The 17581-nt window shown below is 38.4% G+C and overlaps 1 protein-coding gene across 1 annotated transcript; it reads right to left on the bottom strand.

The window, feature by feature from the left end:
- Positions 1 to 6024: 6024 nt before the first annotated feature.
- Positions 6025 to 12251, bottom strand: rgs18 (regulator of G protein signaling 18). Its single transcript, XM_059344407.1, has 5 exons — positions 12130 to 12251; positions 11662 to 11766; positions 11387 to 11448; positions 9670 to 9836; positions 6025 to 7274 (listed from the first exon to the last, which is right to left on the bottom strand). The coding sequence occupies exons 1-5, from the start codon at positions 12249 to 12251 to the stop codon at positions 7020 to 7022; spliced, it is 711 nt and encodes a 236-aa protein (XP_059200390.1). The 3' UTR covers positions 6025 to 7019.
- Between the last annotated feature and the right edge of the window lie 5330 nt (positions 12252 to 17581).

Genomic DNA, 17581 nt, shown 5'->3' with positions numbered 1-17581 from the left:
CGTCACCCGACTTCCTTTTTGCTCCCTTCGACTACCTCATTATGATCGTAATAAGGTGCTTGTACAAACAACCTCTGGCGTGGTTTTTCTAGAGTCAGCATCAATGTTCACAGATTTTCTATTGTCTGCTTTCCAACTTCCATTAATAGATGTTTGATTTAGATGATTTTGTCTTTATTAAAACACATTACTAACATAAAGTAGAAAGTCTAGCCGACTTTACTTTTTAATATAGATTCGAACTAGATCAACATTAAGAGTCTATTACTGACTCGGCACTGCAGCAGCAGAGAATATCATTAGTGAGTCATGTGATCATGAGCTCTATGGGGAGGAACGTCCTCCAATCCCACTTGGGTCTGTTGGGTTCAACAGGGACAGTGAATTGTGATACATATATCATCATAAGCATACTCAATTTATTTCAACCTGCCCTGACCTTCCTGACCACTGGTGGAGATGTGATGCGCCCAAACAAACCAAGAATGTAAATCACAACAGGTGATGGAAAACACCCAGGCTGCCCTTATTTGCATGTGTGTAGACGGATCGGGTCGAGGAATTTGTTTTTCAAAAAAGGCACCGCCAGGAAAGATTTCTAAGGACGGTGCCGGGGAGTGTTGTCTTTATGTTCTCACAGCAGAGAATCCAAGATATTTTATCCTGCTTTGATTTAACCTTTCATATTCTTGTTGAGTTGAAAGTAATTCTGAGCAGTCAGTGTCACCATCCAAGGATAAAAAGGCTCATTTTAAAAGAGCATTGCTTTGTTTTCACACTCACAATGAAATATGCTGAGTCTTACCAGTGATACAGCAATGGATTTCATAGCAGTTGCAATTTTTACCACCTTACACAGGGTGGCACTCTAGTCCTCTCCAGACCCCCTTTATCTATTTTACAATTGCATCATGTGTACACTTTTCTCTATAATTGACAGCATTGAATTTGTGTGTTTCTCCTCGCTGTTGGTCCTGCTTGTTTTATTCATCGGATCAGGAACAGTGTTTTGACCCTTCTCCTGCAGGGTGTGGGTTGGTGTAGGGTGCAGATGTAACTGAAAAAAACTATTTAAATTAGATTTGGGAACCCTGAAAGTAAATCAGTAAACGTGCCTTCGCTTTAATTAGAGTATCTCATCTCTTTCTCTCAACTTGTACCGTAAAAACACTGAGCAGCAGGAATCCTTGAGTGACCTCCCTTTTTCTTTTATTGCTTTTCACCCTTTCAGCAGTAAATTCTGTCCAATATCTGATGGCCCATAAATTATATATCAGGCCAAATAAACAACAGAAAAACTCTGGGTCAAGCATCTGCTCAACCTCAGTGGAAAGCACCATGAGGAAAATAGTTAATAATGATGTTTTCTGAATGTCTCTATCAGTCCAATGCAGCTGACAGACAATCGGGTCTTCTTCACAGAAATGGTTTGAATGATATTTAGCCTTCAGCCTGAACAGATTCTATTCACTGACAAACATGGCCACTTTTATAATGGAGGAAAGTTTTCTGTCAGGCACTCAACTGTATCTTGTTTTCCTCCACATGCCTCTAAATACGGTCCCGGCACTTCAGGTGAAGTGTTTAGAAGGGAAGGTACAAAGTCTCACCTTGAGACTTCCATGAACTGAACTCGGCCTTCTGTTTGCAGTTGCACTGAAATTTTATTCAGGTCTGTCAATATAGTTACAGGCCAAAAACATCAAGCCCAAATGGATTTGTAAGGGGTGGGAGAATTCAGAGCTCAATATCTGATCCTGGGAGTCAGCAAAGGTCTTCCTAAATTTGGCTCACGTAGAGTTATATAAAAGCTTCTGAGAGGAGATGAACTGGTACTTGAAATGGGAACCAGTGGCGGAAAGTTTGGATACCAATACTACTGATGAACTTTGGTTTAGACTGAGGCATCTTAATAAGTCTTCATCTCTGCCTGGACACTGGCGTCTTCGACCAACTTTCAGGGGATGTACCAGGACAATCAAGATACTGGTATCATAGAAAGCGCTACACTGAAATAAATTATTCTGTAGTCATTTCATTTTACTTAATATATTTGATAAAATGTATTAAATATAAATGCGTTCTTGATTTTGAGGCAGTTGTTTAAGTAACTTTAATATAAAAATGTTTGAGATAGAATCTACTTATTTTGACCACATTAAATATAATCTTTATGTGTATGTAATTCTAAATCAAGAGAATTTTGAATGAATCCAACACAATAGAATTAGTCCGTTTTAATTAACAGGCACTTCCTGTTAAGTTGTTATTAACTCAAGTTGTAACGTAGTTAAATTTAATAAATAAAATTGCGTGCAATCTGTTGCCTTAATTTTATTGAGTAGCTATTGTTTATCTTTTTTTTTTTACAGTGTATAAGGAGCTAAGGAAGCCATTGGTAACAGGCTCTATGGGTACCCAAAGTCTCCCCTCTACATATGCTGATGTCATGCAGTTTTGGGGCTAAAACCAAACCATTTTTTTCATAAAGTGCATGTGTTATTTTCCAGTGGTGGAATGTAACTAAGTACATTTACTCAAGTACTGTACTTAAGTACAATTTTGAGGCACTTGTACTTTACTTGAGTATTTCCATTTTATGTAACTGTATACTTCTACTCCACTACATTTTGAGACAAATATTATAAGATTTCCTCCACTACACTTAGCTGAAAGCTTAAGTGACTTTTCACATCAAGATTTATCATAAAAACATGATCAATATAAGTGACATTCTTTTTAATTAAACTTTATAGCAATATATTAAGTAGTTAATATGAGCCCTATCTTGAGAAAATTAAAACGCTGCTTACATAAATGCATCAATACAAATAATCAAATAATATATTTAAAATATATAAAACAATCTGAGTGGGTCCATTCTGCATAACGAGTACTTTTACTTTTGATACTTTAAGTAGATTTTGATGCTGATACTTTTCTATCTTGAGAAAATTAAAACACTGCTTACATGAATGCATCAATAAAAATAATAATCCGTTAATATACTTGGAATGTAACATCTGAATGGGCTCATTCTGCATAATGAGTACTTTTACTTTTGATACTTTAAGTACATTTTGATGCTGATACATTTGTACTTGAATACTTCTATTTTGACAGACCTGAATACTTTTTCCACCACTTTTATTTTCAGCTACTGTATTTCTACATACTGGTCTTGGAAAGGCATATATTGGGTATGACTGGAGAGCTGAGACTCTCGTGGATTTATTGAGCTCAATTGTATTCATGTATGATGATGTTCGTCCCCATCCCTGAGATCGTTCTTTGAACTTGACATCACTGTATAAAATGAGCTGCTGTGACCTCTAGAATAATCACAGCCTCATGAAACTTTACAACCACAAACTAAAGGCCTGGAGCCTTTAGATGATATGCAGCTTTCCAAGGTATATTGACAATAAAGGGGTTTTGAAGCAGCTTCCAGAACAGAAGTAATTGCTGAAAAATGCTTTTCTTATCGTTTTTTGATACAAAATAACAGCATGTATTTTTCTATAGTTGTTCTATAAAGATCTTGGTATCTTAATGTGGTCATTTAGAGGGTTTTTCATCAATTGTCTTCATTCTCAAGTGGTCAAAAATGGTGTTACAAACGGTGTCAACTGAACCTTTGAGACATAATAGAGCATTGGGTTGGCCATTATATATTTCTTCATGATGTTCTAAACCCTTATACACTTTAACTCTTTATTGGGCAAAGAACTATATTTGGTAACTTCAGTGGATATCAAAATGGGGTCCCCATGTCTCTCTGTTTGGTCGTAGAACCACATGGATTTCTTTCATCTAATCAGCAAAGATCAGGCTACGTCACAGACGGTGACACCATGACATCTGACCAATTAGTATGATAATAATATAATAATATTAACTTTATTGACCTTGAACTCAAATGTAAAAATGAAAAATTTAGAAAAAAAATCTGCAAGAAACTGTTTTACAAACAGAGTTATTCTTCAGTGACTTGTACCAGGAGAACTTTACTATGACGGCATATTAGGGCCAAGTATGAATAAAAATATGGGGTGTGTGTGTGTGTGTGTGTGTGTGTGTGTGCGCGCGTGTGTCGCAAATTTACTAGATTAAAGTGGCAAATCTACAAGAAAAAAGTCGCAGATTTAAGAGATTTAAAGTAGCAAATCTGCGCAAAAAAACTACTTTTTTTGCGTAGATTCACCACTTTAAATCTCATAAATCTGCGCATTTTTTCTTGTAGATTTGCCACTTTAATCTGGTAAACTCTTTTCTCAAAATATTACCCCCCTCTGAGTGCCCTTTTAAGGGTTAAACTTTCAAATTATGTTTATTTGATTATAACAGATTCATGACTAGAACAATTGAGACACAGTTCTGAGGTTCATCTCAAATTAATGTTTTATGTTTGTTATGTTTGTTTTATGTTTTATGTTTTATGTTTAAGACCCCCTGTTCCCCCTCTAAAAAAGACAAAACTGAATCTACGGTAGGGAAAGGTTGAGTCGAAATAGTTAAAAGGAATTTGTTCGAGAAAATCTATGTAAAACCCCACAATTAGACAACTTACAATAAAGCTTTTTGTTTCAAACTCCTCTTAGACCGGTATTCATCTTGTGTTACAAGCCTCATATCTGCAGGCAAACTGCTTTCTTACTCCTTTGTTTCCCTTCAGCGGCTCTACAATACATCTTTAACTTGTGGATGATTTCAGAGGCTTTTAGCGCACACTGAGTCACAAATTTAAATACCAATGGGAAAGAAACAAGAAATGTGCCAGCGGAGTTCTTAGCGGGCAACTAATCTTAAAGCTGTGATGAATTTGGCAGGCCAGCTGAGCTCCTACCTTTGTTAACACATCATTACGTCTTCTCTCTCTTCTCTGAATACTTGTGTGAGAGGACAGCAGGAGCTGCAGCGTGCGCACGCTGCTGCTGTCTACACAGATGCATAATTAATGTGAACTGTGAGGTATTCAACGCAGCTTTTTTGTAAAATGCTCGTAATTTGGGCTGAGATGGTCTTTATCCCTCTGAAGTCTACTGGAAACCCTGACATCTGTGTTAATGAGATAAACCGGCTCTGTGTATGTGTGTGAGTGCAGCTTTATGTGGTGAACATGTAATTACTGTATATTTTTACTGCATACATACTTTGGGGGTGATCACTGGCAGTTTCCAATTAATATGTATTTGTCTTTGCGAGAGGTATAGCTTGTGCATACATATACAGTAATATGAATAATTTTGTGCTAGAGTGGTGGGAGTTGATAAGGTCTATTAATTTTTCAACGATTTGGAATAGGGAGCTCCACATGATCACAATTTTCCCGCTCGTGTAATATGCACACATTATGTCTCCATTTGTCACATTCAGATGTGATCATTCAAACCAATTAAGGCCTCATTAAAATCTCTATGAGGAAAGTGTTTATTTGAATAACTCCACATATTATTGTATGTACATTTTACAGCAGCAAGGCTACACATATGAGCATCATAAAACATAAATTACAGTAGATGATAGCAAACTGAAAAACAGCAATCATAATGAATATGTCATATTAGTATTCAACGGAGATATATGCATTTTATGTGTACGAAAATGGGGATACATTGGAGTTGATAATAGAAATAAGAAATATATATATATATATATATATCCCTCATTAAAAAAGTTTCAGTGCTTTGCGGTCACCATGGCTGCAGGCTTTCACTGCAAGTTAGTCTGGAGGGGGTTGGACGGTGCGACGGATAAAATCTTGAATCCATTTTAATGAGATATGGTCAAATTAGCTTGTATGCCATATCAGATATATTAAGGTGGTATAAGGTGCTATTGGAAGACAAAGCAATTGAAGTGTAATGTGTCTGAAGTCGGGAAGGTGACCTCAGTGGGGCTGATACTGTCTGTAGCACGGAAGCACTTTCTGTCTCCAACCGTCCAACTGTTATTCAAGTTATTCAAGTTTTGCTAGATTTGAGGAAATATATAAAAATCATTGATAAAATTCAATCCATAAGCAGGGCAGCGCCTCTGAGAAAGAGAAATAAAAGTTTCACAAGTGCAAAGTGAAAGGTCCAGAGATACCGTGACCACAGAGAATACTCAGCTCTGATTGGCCAAAAGGGTGTTATTTTCAAATAACCACATGGTTCGGATGTAGTAGCCTCACAGCAGTTCTAAACTTATTCTTATGGCTGATAGGCTAATGGTGACAGCTTTTACTCAGCTGTGTAGTACAGTACTTATAGTTTGACATCTTGGGAAAAAAGCTTATTTACTTTATGGCTGAGATAAGAAAAAGAAGAAACGTATGAGCTGGAGACAGCAGAATTAGCTTAGCATAAAAACTGGAAATGAGGCAAAACAGCTAGCTAAAATTTCAGGCAACGGACTCCAGAAGTTACTGCTTCCGGACAAGAAATAGTCCAGCACATAACCCCCCCTAACACAGCAACATGTCTTTTTTCTAGGCCTGTACACACTGGAGACGTGATGAATAAATGACTCAAAAATGTTAGAAAACTCTATTTTGGAAAAACTATGCAGCTTTTTCACTGTGTAATATTCCCGTTCTATGTGAAGATACATGTGACAAAAACATTTTTAAAAAATTATATTAATAATCACGTTGAAAAAAAATCACCCCCAATGACTAAAAGCCTTTCCACTTATGTTTTTGCAAATAAAAAAGATCTTTAGAGTACATCTTGTACCAAGCATGTATAAAGTAGTATGAATCTTCTCATCTAATTCTCAGCAAGAAAGAAAATAAGCGTATTTCCCAAAACGACTAAATACTTATTTTGATAACTCTTGGCAAGCTGCCGTGGTACTTTGTAGGCTAAGTGAGATAATCCACCGTGACGCCTGTGGTTATAAAAAAATAACACACTGTAGAAGCAAACCTGTGGATAATAAGCCTCCGCACCACACATTACATTTCAACAACTGTGCTGCTAATCATGGATCACCTCCTTTGTAATAATCTGTTTACTACGCCCGCGCTGCTACCGCTACCAGGCCGAAGGTGAAGTCGTGGCCTCGCCCCTGTCGTTGAATACACAGGAGCGTGACCTTCTGCGAAACATGGTGGCCCCGGGGCCTTTCCTCCTGGTGAGACGCAGATAAATGTCAGAGTGGAGGAACCTGGGGTAGGAGTCCTTTTTCATCAGGCTGTAGACTTTCATCTGGGCTGCTTCAAAACTGCTCTTTGTGGGCTGTGCTATGACCTTCTGAATGGCCATCTTGGTGTTGTAGTCGATGTTGACCTGAGTGAGAGGAAATGAGGAAGTGATGAAAAATCATGCAGAATAATGACACAGCAATTATTAGGCCAATTGCAGAGGATAGATGAGGAGGGTGGGGTTCATGCCCCACTCGTGTCTCATCTAAAACCAAAAGCCAGTATTGTTATTTCAAGCTAACCTGTAAATAAATTTCAAAATGTAAATATGTCACATTCTACATGACGCACTACACCACCACTGTGCACTTTGGATCTGCATCCAGTAGTTGCATACGGAAGTAGTTTTTTTTTTTTTTAACCTAAACCATGAAGTTATTCCTAAGTAGTCTTGGTGCCCAAACTAGGGACGGGCACCAACTCCAGCATCTATAACGTTACCGATCGATTAATCGATATGTTTTTATACATACTCCAGTATGCATAAAAACATGCATACATGGCCAAAATAAAAGATATATATACAATACTATGCAAAAACCTGTTTTGATAATGCTTGATAACGCTTTTATTTTGAAAGGACAAAAAGAGACTTCCTGTCGATTGTAAAACTAACTCAAGTGAGATTAAACTGGAAAGATAACGTCAAGGAGTTCAATGTTTTATGTTTTTGCATGAGGTTAGTTTTCACAGTAATCTTCAGATTTAAGTGTGTTTTGTGTTTAAATACGTTTTAGTTTGATACAGTAAGCTAGTTTTGCTCAAATTAATACTCTTATATTTCTGTGTGTTTCAACTTTGTTTGCGAACTGTAGCTTTATCCAACTTAATTCTCAGCTCATTGGCTTATTCACGTAGGACCGCAGAACTGAACGCTCGGCCGTGTTTCAGTTCAGTGATACTGAAAGGCAGTCAGAGATAAAATTAAAATTGAAAAAGACACAGATTGATTAAAAATTCCACGATATCAACCAAATTCTTGACGACCTTTAATCTATCATCATTAATTATTCCCTGGCCCAAACATAACCAAGTTGTTTTTGTTTGAATTCACAACATTAGCCATGTGTTTTAAACTGCGACCCAGTGCATCACAAGTAGGCAGCTGGTTCAGCATTTCAGCGTTTGAGAAATTGATTCAATCAAGATTGCATGTATCTGTGGTTTGCAGAGAAGCACAACATTTATTCTGGTGACTGGGTTGCAACTTCACACATGAAATCCATCCTAAAGGAATGCCATGTGGAATGATGCACCCTGCTGTGTCGATTTTTTTCTGTCAGGATTTGAATAAACATTAACAAAACATGGGCTGCATACAGGGCCTTGTAGATCAGTTAAGAATACATCAGATGGTGAGGAGAAGAAAGGGGAAACCCCAAGCCTCACAGCGAACACAGTGTAAAGTAGAGCCACTTGCATATTTCATACATTTCAGACAGTCAAGTTTCTCTCGAGACATGCATCAACTTGACATTCTTGGATTGGATCTTTTTCTAAAGGTGGAATCAAATGAACTAAAACTAATCTGTGTTATTTATGACCCTGATGTTTTTGATCTAAGATAAGACTGATTCTGATCTGTTCTGTTGGCACCAAGTGACTTAAAGATAATTTGACTTTAAAGCTCCTACATACATGCAATCAGTGACAGACATCAGCGCTGCGGATATCATCCCAGATATGGATCAGTTATCTGGTGCCGGCTTTTGTGAACAAGTTGTTTGTTTAAAAAATGTGAATTAGAACAATGGTGTTTATGGGAGTGGTTGGCTGTGAATCGTCCCTAAACTAGGACTTTTTCTTTAAAAGACTAACATTAGTGAGGCTTCATAGACAGCAGTGAATATAATCATCAATAGCACAGTTCTCAAAATATTCATGTGTATCAAAACTCTCAACATCAATATTGAAGGTTACATTCATTTACATTTGGATCTCTCTGCAAATCACTCGAGCTGGTAGACGCTTTCATGTGAGTACAGCATGCTCCATATTTACACAGACTTAGACTGAAAGTGTGTGGGTGATGCTCTCTTCGGTTCTGCAGAGGAATGTCAAAACCTCAAACCAGACACCAGACTCTTAACGGTCAAATCTGCTGCAGGCCATGAGAGCGTATCGGATGGTGGTCGCATCATCGTTGCAAAAGGAAAGGAAACCTTTGAATGTGAGACTGCCTCGCACAGAAATAACGCGACCTGCTTTGCAGCGGTGCATGCACGAGATGCATGACCTCAGTGAGCTGCTGTTCCTAACGATTGTTCACAAAGGTCAACTTGCTACAGGCTCATGACTATGCAGTGCTTAAGATTTCGCCCACTGTTATTTTTACACAATGACATGAATATTTAAAAACCTCCAACGGCAGTGAGTGACCAAAAACCCCCAAAGAAAATGCTGAACTGCAGGGGTTCTTACAGCCTTTTGCATCTCTATTATCTATGTAGTTTATGATGAATAAACATGCCATGCCATACCTCTTTAGGGGCGTCCGATTCAATATAAACCGTATAAATATATTTGGCTTTGGATAGCAGCTTCGTCTCTGAATCAATGGTCTTGTATTCTTCACAGGCCAGCCAGAACTCGATGTTTTCCTCACTGAACTCTGTCCTGAGGAACTGAGAGAAGCTTTCCACCCCATCTGGTGTAGAGAAACAGAGAAGCAAAGACACACTGTTACCAGAGTGACACAACACTGTTCAAAACAGAATTGACATTTTCTGCGCTGGTGAGTAAATGAACTGTTTAATTTAAGCAGAATAAAGGATGTCAAGTGATGTGGAAGTTTTCATAACTTCCACATCACAAGTTGCTACAATGGCCCGACTGTACAAACAATCATGGGTGATTACTAACAGACCAACTGGACAGCCCCATTCACCTCCACCCACAAAATGTCACTCAGTATACCAACCAGGAAGAAAAAGAAAAGAAAAAATCAAACAACTAGAACAAGGCACAAAAAGACTACAAAGATACAAAAAAAAAACTACAAAGAGAGCATGACATCTGCAAAGATACACAAAGAGACTGAAAAGGGGGCAAAGACACAAAATGAATACAAATCAACAAAAATAACAACAACAACAAGATGCAAAAAGATCACAGGGAGACCCAAACAACTACAAAGAGATAAAAAAAAAAGAACAAAAAGACAACAAAAAAAACATAAAGAGACACAAAATGACGACTAAGAGAGATAAAATAGCTTCAAAAAGAGACACAAAATGACAACAAAGGCACACAAAACAACTAAGAGACACATAAAAGGAAAGAGATACGAAATAACTATAAAGAGACACATAATAACTTCAAAAAGAGACACAAAATGACAACAAAAGCATACAAAACAATTAAGAGATACAAAATAACTATAAAAAGACACAAAATGACTACAGAGAGACAAAATGACAACAAAGGCATACAGAACAACTAAGAGACACAAACAAGAGATACAAGAGATACAAAATAAGTACAAAGAGACATAAAACAACTACGAAGTGTCACAAAACAACCACAAAGAGACACAAAACAACTACAAAGAGAAACTAAAATAATGGCAGGGACACAAAATGACTACAAAGAGACATGACAGTAAAATAAATGCTAACAAAGGAACACACACAAAAAACAACTCAACAAAAATTGACCACCAAGTGACTAAAAAACCACAGAGAGATGCGCAACAACAACAAAGAAGCAGCAACACTTGTGGGTAAGATGGCACCGTTTGCATGTTTGCATTAGGTTTGCACCGGGTTTGCAACCAGGGGCCAATCGTCTTATAGTCCACCAATGCAGACAAATACATTATATAGAAACCTTTAATAGTTAAAATATGCATAAACAGTATTATTGTCTTGATATTATTGCACTGACCAAATAAACATTTCCCAAATGAGCACATACAGTGGTTTACAGTGTTTCAATCTGGCACTAAAGTGCAACTTCTCTGCTTATGAGGAAGTTGCACAGTTTCTGTATTACTTTCTGCTAACAAACATTAAAAGATGTAGTGAAACTCTCTCTATCTCTCTCTCTGTCTCTCTCTCTCTCTCTCTCCATTAACTATTTATGGCCTCTAGCACAAACAGTTTACAATGCAAATGGAGCAAATTGTTTGACAGAAGAAACTGTTTTGGACAGCGTTTCGACTCAGTGTTCTTGAGAAGTTTCGGGCATTAATCTGACCTGAGTGCTTCAGCAGTTCTTCAAAGGAGTCGCTCCATTGCAAAGCTGCCTCTGGTGAGATGCTGCAACAACAACAAAAAACATCAGAGATGTGGTCAGCTCTTCCCTAACGATGCAGCAAGATATGCTTTGGATTCTCGTGACATGTCTAGATGCCATATTTCTAGAAGTGTGCAATGAGTCATGGAGGGTGCTGGAAACTGAGGTTAAAAATGAATAATACTTGTCAAACACAACACTGTATATATATGTGAAATTAATGGGTTTTGCCTCACTTGCTGGATGCCGTATTTGTCTTTTTATGGGGACTGACGTTTTCATGGGAGCCTGACTTGGTGAGAAAAAGGCTTAGTCGGCTCTTCCTCTCCTTGTCTTTCTGTCTGCCAACAGAGAGGAAAATACATCAAGTTCCACAAACTGTCTGTACGTGCAGCCGCGTGCCACTGTTCACCAAATCAGCAACTTATCAGAGAATTACTCCACACAGACACATTTCTAAAGTGGCTTATAAGACATGCTATAAATTACACAACACAAGTCTCGCTTGTTTTAACAAAAAGGCAGCAAAGAGCCAACATGGAGGAAGCTTTTATAAGTCATACACGGTGTCAGCTTTCATACATACTATTAAGAAAACATCACTTTTCTATAGAGAAAGAACCTGAAATTAGCCCCAATATTTATTAAAGGATACTGTTAAATTTCTAAATAATGTAAAGATATGAAAAGTGTCACACACCAACCTGCTAGTATCGTCCTTCATCTTTGGTGCCTGTAAGTGTTCTGGACTGAGCATTTTGAAATACGCTTCCTCCTTTGGGGCCATGTAGTTGAATTGAGGAAATAGAAAAAGAAGTGTCTCCATGCTGTTCTGTCTGTGCAAAGCGACAGGCCCACAAATAGCTCTTTGAAAAAAAAAAGTTTTTAACCCATCACACGATGAACCACCTCGTCTTTTATAAACCTTGCTTGCGTTTCATTTCCCATACCTTTTGCTTTACTTCCTGTAACGGTGAAACCACTTACTGCTAACAGCTCCATCAGTGATACAGAAACCCCCCATGGGCTCAACATCCTGCCAAGTGTTTACTTAGAAATTTGAAAAGACAGCTGGTTATGCTCATTCATGTATTTAGTTGTTTGTTTTTGCTTGAGGTGAGATCTTAAATCCGTACAGTAACATTCTGTACTGAAGAAATTATTAGGTTACAAAAACCACTTGTGTTCTGTTCATATGATGCCATAGCTGCGATGGGATTATGTGTTTGACACTGTTTAATGACTTACATGGGGCCTTCTGATTAAATGTCTTCTTTAAGTGTGTGATCCTGGGCATTATAAAGAGCATTCAGGCTTATTCTGAGATTCCACTTGCACCAGCAGCAAGGACAGGCTCTGCAGAGATGGAAAGAATGAAATGTAATGAATAATAAAATGTGTCTGCGCAGAGTCTGGGCTTAGCTCTTTCCAGAACATCAGAGCCTTAATGGAGAAAGACAAACTCACACTGACACAGTGGAAAGCAACAGGGAATAGGTGCGTTCAGGGGCAGATGGAGACAAATGTGATGTCTCTGTTAGAGAGAGACAGACTGTCTTTAGAGATATCAATAGAGGGCCTCGATCTGTTTACTTAGTTCTGAGAACACATTAATAACTGTATAATAAATATGTCATAGTAAAGATCAAAAATGTGTGTTATGCTTATTGCTGCATCACCTGGATGTTTGACCTTCACTGTGCAGAAAGCAATGAGTGTGTGTGTGTGTGTGTGTGTGTGTGTGTGTATGTGTGTGTGTGTGTGTGTGTGCAGTGTCTGGCACCAGAAGGCCGTTTTCTCTACGTGTTCCGTAAAACTGAGTTTCAGATGTCTGAGAATGATTTCCTTATTTTATTCGTTTTTTAAAAAATGTAATTACTTTAATATGCTCTCTTCCCTAAAATGCTGTGAGCAGAACCTTGAAAAGAAGCTGACTTAATAGACAGCTGTAGACTGACAAAATAATCAATGTTTCCAACTTTATCCTCATCAGCAAATGGAGTTTTCTTAGTTGACTCGAGTCTACGGAGCCCCCCTACAGTAGGAAAAGAGGAAAAAAAGAGCCATGTATAATTTCAATATTCCAGTATAATTATACAACTTCACACAAGTGTGATGTGGGAGGCTGCAGATGCATTGCACTATACAGAGGATCAAGATCACGCTGCTGTAAATAATCATTTTATGGATGTATTATTGTTGTCATTGTGGACTGAATCAGATATCCATCTAGAGCTAAAGGGTTCTTACACATTTTCCATTCCATAATTTCATACTTTTCCAGGCTTCACTGTAGATTTTTTATACCATATTCTGAGTAGAAATAGCAATGTTTATTATATAAGTAAATGGTGCGTTGGCGGGTTCATTACTTGTTATAGTCAGACGTGGTCTCTCGTTGGGTTGGGCCAAAAAGCGTGACTCTGGGTGCAGAGGATGCTGCGACTACACTTCACAGTGCTCTGCCCTTACCAACCACAGAATAGACCTTTTGTCAACACCACTCGTAAGGGCAGATATGAGCGTTTGTCGAAATGAGCGTTTTGCAGCTCACGGTACAGCGAAGCGTTCTAAAATTAGCACAGACCTCATTATACATACACATGCGGGTACATGGTTGTAAGAAAAGGCTGCAGTTTCTGTGTATTTATGCTACAAAACCACTGACCTAGGTTTAGGGCAAAAAACTTCCTGGTAAGGCGTTATAAAAGTCAGATTAAACAGTAAATAAACGTTCAGAAATGCCGGAAGTGAAGTAGTTATGACGGTGAAATGAGCGTAAAAACATTTTAAAAAATGTGATTCACAAACTGTGAGCCACAGAAGTTACGTAAACAACTCAAGTTACATAAAAAGTCATTTTTTACTTTAGTTTTCACACGGAACACGAAGCCCATTCTCCTGGATGAAAGTCCGCCGTTTGTTTGATATATTATATATATTGTCAATTTTGAGAAGGCACCAGTCTCGTCCTTACTTATGGTTTATAACTGTCAACTCCCTCATGTTCAGGGCCGGTTATTCCTACAGGCCACCAAGGCGGCTGCCTAGGGCGCCAAATTGGCAGGGGGCGTCCCCTTGTGGCGCCCTTAAGCATACATCTTTGTTTTAACAACATTGATTAACAAAACATTTTTTAAAAAGCATGGGCAATAAAACCCTCATTGAATTAAATGAACATGCCCCAACCCATATTTCGAATGAAAATGTAATATTATATTATATAAAATATGATACGTGCATGTTGTTGGTAAAGTTCCAAAGTTTCTAAAAATTAAAATGTTGAGACCATTATATTGCCTGTATGTAGTTCATGTATCAAATATAAATGTACATTTAAATTTCATTTTTATGTTTATTTTTATTGCATTTGTATGTCTACATTTTATTTATTTTCAGTCTTTGCCATTCTTAATTTGATGAAGATCTGTGTTTTCTTATTTATTTATTCGTATTTTCAATTCAGTTGTTGTTGGTAAAGTTCCAAAGTTTCTAAAAATAAAAATGTTCTGAGACCATTACCTTGCTTGTAGTTCATGTATCAAATATTAGTGTACAGCATAATACATATAACATAGTGTACCTATATCAGAATGAATACATGGAATGGATGTGGTTCGGGGGGGCGCAAAATCTCAATATCGCCTAGGGCAGCCAATGGGCTAGAACCGGCCCTGCTCATGTTGGATATTTATCAAACAGTTTTACACAAAGTTTGTATCTACTGTAGCTGGCCGTTCAGTCCACAGTCCTAAGCAGAAAGTTGATCGACCTTTCCCACTGCACTTGGGCCAGAACTCTTCTGCAAAGCTGTGACATAAAGCCAGCTCGGCACAGGAGTGTGCATCCAGTCTCACACCGTACCACTCGCCGGGCTTTCAGGACATCAAGTTCCTCATAATGTGACACAGAGATGTGAGAGAACATTAGTTAACAGTAGCACTTGCACGCACTTGCTGATCCGAATGAGCCATCGAATGACAAAGTTGGACGTTGTAGTGACCGGGGGGACTTTACACAGACACATGAAACAGACAGGGGGCTACAGGGTGGTGGAATAGTTAGTACTGATGACGGGTTGATGGGGGTTAAATGGGTCCAAAAGTGAAGAGATGGTGCTTGATACGTTTTTTGAAAATGTCCAGGGAGGAGCATTTGGGGTTTCGGCCAGGAGAGAGTTCCAGAGGGTGGGGGCTGCAGAGCTGAAGGAACAAGCCCCAAAAGTTTTTAGTTTGGTGCATGGGGGTGATGAGCAGACCTGTCAGAGGACCTCAGGTTTTGGGATGGTGTGTAGGGGTGGAGGAGGTCAGTGAGATATGGAGGGGCGAGAAGTGGAGGGATTTGTAGGTCAGGAGGAGGAGTTTGTGTTCAATGCGTGATTTAACTAGGAGCCAGTGAAGGTGGATGAGGCTGGGGGTGATGTGCTGCCAGGGCCAAAAACATGCAGCTTAGGTTTAATTGGTGACTCTTAATTACCTGTAGTTTGAAGTTTGAAGTTTTTCATTTTGCACAAATAAGCCAAAAGACAAGGATAAAGAGATAACAACAACAGGAAGGTGCAAGGTAGCGGCAAGAAACCCCAAAGGGCTTATACAGGGCCTCTACCTATATTAAAATTCCCAAGTTAAATAAAAACAAGTAACTATCACAAAGAAAAATAAATAAAATAATGACACATAAAAATGACGCAAAACTATAACAATATTAAAAGTAAAATAAAACAAAAGTGTATAATGTGTGTGTGTGTGTGCCTGTGCATGAGTGTGTGTGCCTGTGCATGAGCGTGTGTACTACTTAGTGACCGTAGGAGTGAATGAGAGCATGAATGGTTGTCTGTCTCTATGTGTCAGCCCTGTGATAATCTGGCCACCTGTCCAGGGTGTACCCCGCCTTTCGCCCATAGTCGGTTGGGATCGGCTCCAGCCCCCCACAACCCGAGTGCGGATAAGCAGTTTAACCCTTTGATGCACAACATATTGACACCTCTTCTAATGCACAACATGGGTCAAAAATAACCCGCATTCATTTCCCATGTTATTTAATGCTGCTGTGTGTTTCTGCGCTCTTTTGATATCAACTTATTTTATGATTGAATATTCCAAGTTTTCTTTAAATATTTTGTTTTTGATAACAGATAATTATTTCCATTTTGCTTCTCATACTTTATGAAGAAAAAAAGTTTCTAGTAGCCAAGAAGTTAGCTAAGTATTTAGCTTAGCAAGCTACTTAGCTAAATAGCCAAGAAGTTAGCTAAGTAGTTAGCTTAGCAAGCTACTTAGCTAAATAGCCAAGAAGTTAGCTAAGTAGATAGCTTAGCACGTTACTTAGATAAAAAATGGATATGGGTCATTTTTTACCCATGTTGTGCATTAGAAGAGTAGTGACACAAAAGGGATTTTATTCAAAAATTGATAAAGGAAAACGCAAAAAATGAGGGTGTATGATGATCAAAAACAAACTAATTGAGGAAAACCTGGAATATTGAAAATAATTTATTGCAAAAATATAGAACATAAAAACTGTCGGGTCACTTTAGACCAATGTTGTACATCAAAGGGTTAAGATAATAGATGGAAATTAATGAAACGTTCAAGTCATCTTGTCTCAAGTCAAATCCCAAGTCTTTAACTTCCAAAGCCGAGTCAAATCTCCAGACATTTATGTACAGTCAAGTCAAGTTGCAAGTCATCAAAACGGTGACTTGAGTCGACACAAGTCCAAGTCACACTGACTCAGGTCCACATCTCTGCTCTCACGCCATTCACATGTTTCTCTATTAACCTTTCATATGGCTTTAGGGGATCACAGCCTCGCCGTCACAACCAATAAGCTTTATGCAAAGCAATGTATGATGTCATCAACAATATGCAAATGAGCACAATCTTGCAACTTTTGCAGCCAGTGCCAGCCACTTTCACTGAGAAAGAGTTGGGACAGACTGCACTAACAGTCCAGCGGTCACAGTGGTGCGAGCACAGCAAGGTTAAAACTCTCCTTCCTTGTCATACACCTGCACAACTTCAGGCTAAATCAAAACAATTCTCCATCCTCACATTAACAAACAACATCCATTGATTAAAAGAGATAAATTTTGTACTGCAAAGGCACGTGTGCGGCTACAACCCAGTGGACCGATAAACTGAAGCTGCAGTATCC

This window comes from Centropristis striata, chromosome 11 (genome assembly GCF_030273125.1).
Source record: "Centropristis striata isolate RG_2023a ecotype Rhode Island chromosome 11, C.striata_1.0, whole genome shotgun sequence".
NCBI lineage: Eukaryota > Metazoa > Chordata > Actinopteri > Perciformes > Serranidae > Centropristis > Centropristis striata.
The sequence above is the reverse complement of the archived record's forward strand: the minus strand, read 5'-3'. Positions and strand labels throughout refer to the sequence as shown.

What these genes read in the sequence shown, in the direction of transcription:
- rgs18 (XM_059344407.1), bottom strand. Translation starts at nt 12,251, where the DNA reads ATGGAGACACTTCTTTTTCTATTTCCTCAATTCAACTACATGGCCCCA. An exon ending in ACAAATACGGCATCCAGCAA is followed by an intron (nt 11,449 to 11,661) that starts GTGAGGCAAAAC and finishes TTGTTGTTGCAG; the next exon opens with CATCTCACCAGAGGCAGCTT. An exon ending in AGAACTGCTGAAGCACTCAG is followed by an intron (nt 9,837 to 11,386) that starts GTCAGATTAATG and finishes TCTCTACACCAG; the next exon opens with ATGGGGTGGAAAGCTTCTCT.